This window comes from Coenobita brevimanus, chromosome 97, assembly GCF_032717465.1.
Source record: "Coenobita brevimanus isolate Jiangsu-jjx chromosome 97, ASM3271746v2, whole genome shotgun sequence".
NCBI lineage: Eukaryota > Metazoa > Arthropoda > Malacostraca > Decapoda > Coenobitidae > Coenobita > Coenobita brevimanus.
Window position 1 is genome coordinate 15,743,693 of NC_137050.1, and position 7,157 is coordinate 15,750,849.

A 7,157-nucleotide genomic window follows, 5' to 3' on the forward strand; every position below is an offset into this window, starting at 1 on the left:
GTTGGCAAGATTATGGAGAATCTGACGGACGGAACTGCACCAAAATTGGAAAAAAGGAATGAGGACAGTAAGAGAAATATGTGACTAATTTTTAACCGAAAAACCAGGTCTTAATTCATAAGTAAAGGAGAAAGTCAGCTCGGTGTCTTGATCAGATTTTGGCCAAACTTGCTGGGAGGATTGAGGAACATGAAAGGATGAAATGATTCACTCTTAAGAACATTAAGTCATAGACAAAGATCAGAGGGAAATATCAAAGGTTAGGCCCTTTAACTCAAATAGATTTAATTCGACTTGGATCAAACTAGGCGAACGGGTTTAAGGTTAGCCAAATATGAATCAATTCTGTTTCCAGAACTGTAGGCCAAAAGTTAGAGTCACAAGATATGATCAACTTTTAAAAAATTATCCAGTTTGGACCAAACTAAGTTGATGGGTTGAGAGTCAGTAAGGATGAAGTAATTAAAATTTGAGAGCAATCAGTCAAAGGTCAAGGGCACAGAGCAGAGTCAAATGTTTGGCCCTAAACCCAGTTCAGGGTAAGGGCGTTGTACTCTGTTAATCCTCCATTTTGTTACATATGGCTTCAGTTCATGTTATTATCTCTGCCGAACTACTGTAGGTTCAGAGCAAGAGAAATGAAAGTGATGGCTATATTCAAAGTGACTTTGGCGACTCGAGAACACCTGTTCCTTAGCGAATTATTCTGCTCATTGCCTGAATATCCTCGTGTATGGTTATTGATGAAGCTTAAGTCTGTAAATAAAGATATAAGTAACATACAGTGCAAAAGATTGTGATGCCGAAAATGCAAATAAATTGCTAAGCATGAGGTGCTAAGCAGACTCATACCATTTGGGTCTGTTTTTTTTTTTTCGTCAGCTTAGCAGTTTTTCTACCGTCTCTTCCTCACCACCTTATATCTGCATATGCCACATGGATAATCTCGTCCATGATATTTATGCAAACAATGTAACTAAAAAAAAAAATCTATGAATCTAACATGAGAATAATAAAGTTTAAGAACCAATAAAAACCACCGAGGAATAGATGTTACAATGCCTCGTAACTCCACAAGAATATAATCCCCGGATTAGGATACGGTCTTGAGATTTTACTCTGATTTCCTGCCTGTCCCTCCCAGTTGTGGCCGCGGGCGTCACCTGGCGGGGCACAGCTGTGAGGACCTGGACGAGTGCTTGTGGGAGCCCTGCCTGCACGGGGGCACCTGCTACAACCTGCAGCCCGGCTACCAGTGTGTGTGTGGCCCCAACCATGCTGGGGACAACTGCCAGTGGACAGCCCTCACCTCAGGCGCACACCCACTCACAGCACCAGCAGCCATAGCGGCCTTCACTGTATCACTCCTTCTGTTCGGTCAGTCCAACACACACACACACACACACACACAGTACTTCACAGCAACATTAAATGAGCATATTATTTCAGAAGATTCCTATAATTTGATAAAGCTGCATAATTATGTCAACTGCTGAACTTCGGTGCGACTTCGCCAACAGGTCAAACAGTAGTAAAAATCTGCAAGCTTAATAAATAACTATGTTCAGTTCCACCAGCTTTCGATAAGTGCAGCTTACGTTCCTCCGAAAAATTACAAAATTCATCCATTTGAAAAACAAGGTATTTCATGACGTTATAAAACAGCCTCTCGTTGTACATATTACTAATGCCATTAAATAATTATCTTTTCCTGCACATCTTCCTCAGTGATCTTAGGCGTTGTTCTCTCTGTGCGCCTCCGTCGTCAGTGGTTGGGCAGAGCACTGGCGGGGCGGGGGGTGCGGGACGTGGGGGGAGAGGAGGGTACATCAATGACGGTGAAGGGAGAGGGCAGCACGGACGAGGGAGGAGGGGGCAAGGACCCTACCCCGCACACCTTCATAGAGTGCCTCAAATATAACATACAGCAGCCGCCTCCTTCACCCGCACCATCACCGCCTCCACCACCACGAAAGAAAGGTAAACAAAACTAACTCTTTGTGCCTTGCTCAGATTAAATGGCTGCGGATTTGTCACTGACACACACACACACACACACACACACACACACACACATATATATATATATATATATATATATATATATATATATATATGTGTGTGTGTGTGTGTGTGTGTTTTCTTCTTGCCACGAATTGTTCACTCTGTTTCTTCAGGCCTTGTTCGACCTTTCACAGAATCCCATGGACTGCACACAGGTCCTATATTAAATGTTTTTTTCACATCACTTGCATAAGTGTCATTTCACCTATCACTTAAATCATGTGACTGTAGCTTCCACTTTAATAAGCTAGATAACATAAGTGAATATGTTGGTAGTCATGCAGTTTTATATTAATGCTTTTCTCACAGAAGGTAAAGAAGGAAAGTCAGATGAGCCTGACCTAGCATGCCCGCCTTGCAAGTCTTCAGGGACCCCTTGTAGGGTCAAACTAGGTCCGCCCCCTGAACCTGTATTAGCCAAGGACGACCTCAGAGCCTACGCCTATGAGGGTGATGGATCTTCCTCTGGCTCTCTAGGCTCAGCTAAGTCAGGTAAGTGTTCCTGGCTGTGGTAAGCAGCCAAGTACCATTGAGATTGTTCCCGAGTAATATATCTTGATGCTTATGATTTGCCAATTGGTGCGGTGTGATGGAACATCAGCCAAAGTATTCAGGAGTAATTTCGTAACTAAGGCCAGTAACTGAACGGTGAACAATATGAATCTATTTAAGAAATGAATGATAAAGGACTACCAGGGTGTAAGAAAAGCTGGAAAAGAAAGTTATTAAAAAGAGAAAAGAGAAAGTGGAAGCGGGTTTAACCAATAAACTCTCTCCTCCCACCATAGGTTTGCGGACGGACCTGGATGAGGAGGGAAACATCAAACCGCTGGTGTGTGAGTTCCTTGAGGTGATGGACCTGTTGAGGAACCTGCCAGAGGCCACCAGGTCACCCTCACTGATCAACAGGGGCGGGCTGGGAGCAGGAGAGGTTGCTGGGGTTGGGGGGAGACCGCCTGATCTCCCTCCCATACTCACCAGCAAGACCCAGCCCAGTCAGCTCCCTCTCCCCTCAACCAAAGCGTGTGTGGCCGCCACAGCAGACAGCAGGAAGGCCCAGCAGGTGGCGTCCAGGCCCTGCTCGTCTCCCCGCAGCAGAGAGGAACTGTCGACGCCCTGCTGAGGCCGCTCCTCCCGGCACAGACACTCAGGGACAACCACTTCAAGTGCTGGTCAATTGCGCCATACTTATCAGGGTAGAGAAGTAACGCGAGAGAATGGGAGTGTTATTTTTTTTTTTTACCTTGTTCCCTTTGCATCTGGAACAACTAAAAGTAAAGACTGGGACCTGAAAACTTGGCCAGCTTTCCTAAAACGCGAACTCCATATCGGAATGTAAAATGCAAAATTTGAGCTACCTTCCATTTCCCGAATGGAGGCTCCTTCCCAGCATGGCACCGAGATATCAAGAGCACAGACTTTTCCCACATCATCAAAATAAATTTATGGACCCTATTCTCGTATATTTGTGTCAGATGTTGCAGTGGAGTGCAGAATATCAAGGAAAAAACAGACTTTCAGCTGCACACACACGCAGCTGTCATGATTCAAATATACATCATATGCACACAAACTCTTACTCCTGCAACCTACACCTCAAGTGGTGGGAGTGAGAAAGAGAGTATAATGTGTTTCCACCGGGTGAACCTTGTAATGAACTCACTCGCACGGAAAACACGAATACATAATGAGTCCAAACTTTACAATTGGTTTCGGGGAACACTTGACAATACGAGGGGGAAAACTTACTATTATTACGTGGCATTTTAGAAACAGCACAGCGACGACAGAGTGATTCAGTTCATGTTCATCCGCCGTAACATTTCCCCTCAACCCCCCCCCACCCTCCAACCCTTCCCCCCGACACATATACACGACGCCCGCTAATCCTATTCATGTAAATCAGTTTCTAAAATGTTTTTCTTTGGCGCAGCTCGGCTAAGTGCGTGTGTGCGGATCGGGTGGATTATCGGAAACACATTTTTGCCTCTCCTCACTCCGGCCACCCCGATAACCCCAACCGACAGACCGCCGACAGTCCTGCCCCGACCGAACAGTCCTGACCTCTGACTCCATCTACCCCGACCCGATAACTCCGCTGACTCTCGTGACTCTATAACCCCGCCTGCTGACATTACTGACTCAGAGAAACTCAACTGTTGACATGTTGACATTCTTATAAATAAAACTTCTCACTTTCTCCTGACCACTGAACTGATCCTATCCCAACAACTCCGCTGACTCTTTCCCCTGACCCTGTAACCCCAGCTGCTGACACTGCTGACTTAAGGGAACATCAAATGCAAATATTCCCCGCCTTTAAAATTCCCTCCTCTGTTAACATAATATCCCTGACTGTTGACACTGCTGAGTCGCTGTCATATGACTACGTACAGTTTTGATGCAGTATCCCTGACCGCTAACAGTTCTGACTCTGCTGACCCATTATCTATGGATAGTGACTGCCATCCCATTATCCTTGACTGCTGAATATGCTGACTCACTATCCCCGAATAGTGACTGCTGACCCAGCTTTCCTGACGTGACTCTGCTGACCCAACTTTTCTGATGGGACTCTGCTGACGCAATATCCCTGACTGCTGACATTGCTGACACTGAAAGCTTCGATCAGCCACAGTTCCAGATGCTGGGACTCTCGAACGCCTACATCCCCGTCCCTTTAGGCACGACTGCTCACTTTCCACCGTTAACAGCTCTCTGACAACAGTGGAAAACCTTAGAACGGCTCATGGATCTTTAATATCCCTTCGCCATGTCTCCTACATCTCTTAAACAGCCCCAAAGCACCCCATTAGGCCTCAACAGCTCCATAGCAACCACTAAACTGCACCACAACATCCAATGCTCTGTTACAAACACTCTACCAACCTAAAGAAAGCACTAGACAACCATTAAAATATTCTTAAACTTTTAAATGACCAGTGATAGCAATGCACCTCACAACCTCAAATCACCCAAGACACTTAACAACTTTCTGAAAGCTTTAAGACAGCACATACATCCCCTGAAATACGCTGTGATAGCCCACCGACAACAATCAATCACCCTTACCTTAAACAGCCCCCCAACAACCCCAGAAAGCACCAGACAACTCCTAAACCTTTGGAAGCCCTGTGATAATCTCTAAACCATCCGTAGCAAAACATCAATCAAGTCTTTAACCTTTCCACACCCTGTAATACCCCTATGATTGCCCCACCAACCACCAAATCACTCCTGGACCCTAAACGGCACCTCTGACAGCTTCAAGACAGAACCAGACAGCCTTATAGAGTTCCTCTGTCTGTAAACACCTCTTAAATACACTCCCTTCTCCCCAGACCCAAACCAGCCTCCTGACAGCTGGATGAGAGCAGCAAACAGCGCACTAAAACACTGCTGAACCTGTAAGAGTCCAGCGATCATACCTAACATTCTTAAATCACCCAATTGACAGACCGAAGACAGCACCAGACAGCCCCGAAACGTCACTAGACCTTTAACAACCGTATGATACTATACTAACAACCTAAAATCACCCAAGACCTTAACAGCTTCCTGACAGTCCTAAGACAGCACCAGACCGCCCTTAAAATATTCCTAGCACTTTAAACTCTACCTGACAGCCCTCCGCCGGCCCACCGACAGCCCGTCTGCCGCACATCGACTCCGAAGTGCTTCAGGAGCCTCCTTCACTCCCCCACGGACGATCAGTGGTAGTGGTCTAGATATTTTATACATTTATAGGATATCTATATTAAATGTTACAACGTCGATCCAGTCTCTTCTTTTCTTACCTACCTTAAACAGTATGACTTTTAGGATTTTCATCACCTAAATATAATCGTCCGGAGATGGCGTAAGTAATCCATCTAAAGTGACAAGCTAAATGGTTACCTGTAACCCAGGACACCATTTACTAAGCTGGATGGAAACCATATCGCAAAATGAGCGCTTGGTGTTCTAGTGGTCAGTGGTTTTCCAGCCAGATGTGGCCCTTAAGGGATTACACTTGTGGAATGGTTGGTGTTTAGTGCTCACGTAATTCCACTCAAGGACGAGTAAGGCTGATCGCCCATGCCTTAAATGTCGGGCTGATCGCCTGGCTCAAAGCCCCTACGCTCCTGATGGAGCACGAGGGATTGAATGATAGACAGTATGAAATACAAAGAACTCAGTGTCGTAAGTCTGCAATAATGGTTCCTTCCGAACAAAAGAAAATCAACATCGAGATCAAATAATTCTGTGTTACCTGCACACATTGGACAAAAAAAAAAAAAAAAAAAAAAAAAAAAAAAAAAAAAAGAGGCCGTAGGCAGGAGGAAGATAAAAAGAGGAGGATAGTTCCAGAGCTGACTAGCTGCACATTCTGAAGGACTACCGATACCATTCAGTACTTACACTAGAGAGAGAGACAAAATATAACACTGTGTAGACTGTTAGCCTTCCAACATCTGGAAGGAATCGTCTGCTGCTGACCTGAAAGAAATATTTGAGAGAGTCAATGGGGTGACGGGGTAAAAATGAGCAACAATCAGACGCATATCATCATTTCTCTCCTTAAAATCAAATACATTTCTTCCATTACCACAATGTGCCTTACAAAGGAAAAAAAAGAGAATTACCCGTAAAGTCAAACATATTATACCGTTTTCACAATATATCTTAAAACTGGTAAAAATCAAACTGCTGTTTACCTTTTACAAGATATCCTAAGAAAAAGTGATAATAATGGTGATAATAATAATCAGTAGTTTCATTATCGTTAAGTCAGTGGTAAGCAATCATTATTCCTTTCACTCATCATCATTCGCCAATTAATATCAGTACTGAAGCTCTCCACACAAGGTAACACTGAAGGGAAAGTCGTGTTCGCTACTTTTTTTTATATTTCCAGCTGATATCCGACCACTCTTTGCCATTAGTGCCAGAAAATGCAGTGTTGTTTTTATTTCTCAACTAGTTTTCTATTTGCATTTCTTCCATCTAAACTAATCCATGTATTCAGACGACGTAACCTTCATTTTATTCTTCATATCCCCAGACGATTATATCCGGCTTAGGAGAAACTGTTCGAGCACAGGCGTTAGAGA

General features: G+C 44.4%; 1 protein-coding gene across 1 annotated transcript in view; it reads left to right on the forward strand.

Annotated features, from left to right (window-relative positions):
• The window catches only part of LOC145413732 (neural-cadherin-like), a 301,380-nt gene extending 298,193 nt beyond the window's left edge, over positions 1-3,187 (forward strand). The window contains exons 19-22 of the mRNA XM_080283387.1: positions 1,145-1,377; positions 1,729-1,980; positions 2,374-2,556; positions 2,853-3,187. Of these exons, the coding sequence (XP_080139513.1) occupies positions 1,145-1,377; positions 1,729-1,980; positions 2,374-2,556; positions 2,853-3,187 (1,003 nt within the window). The remainder of the gene's footprint in view (positions 1-1,144; positions 1,378-1,728; positions 1,981-2,373; positions 2,557-2,852) is intronic.
• The last annotated feature ends 3,970 nt before the right edge of the window (positions 3,188-7,157 follow it).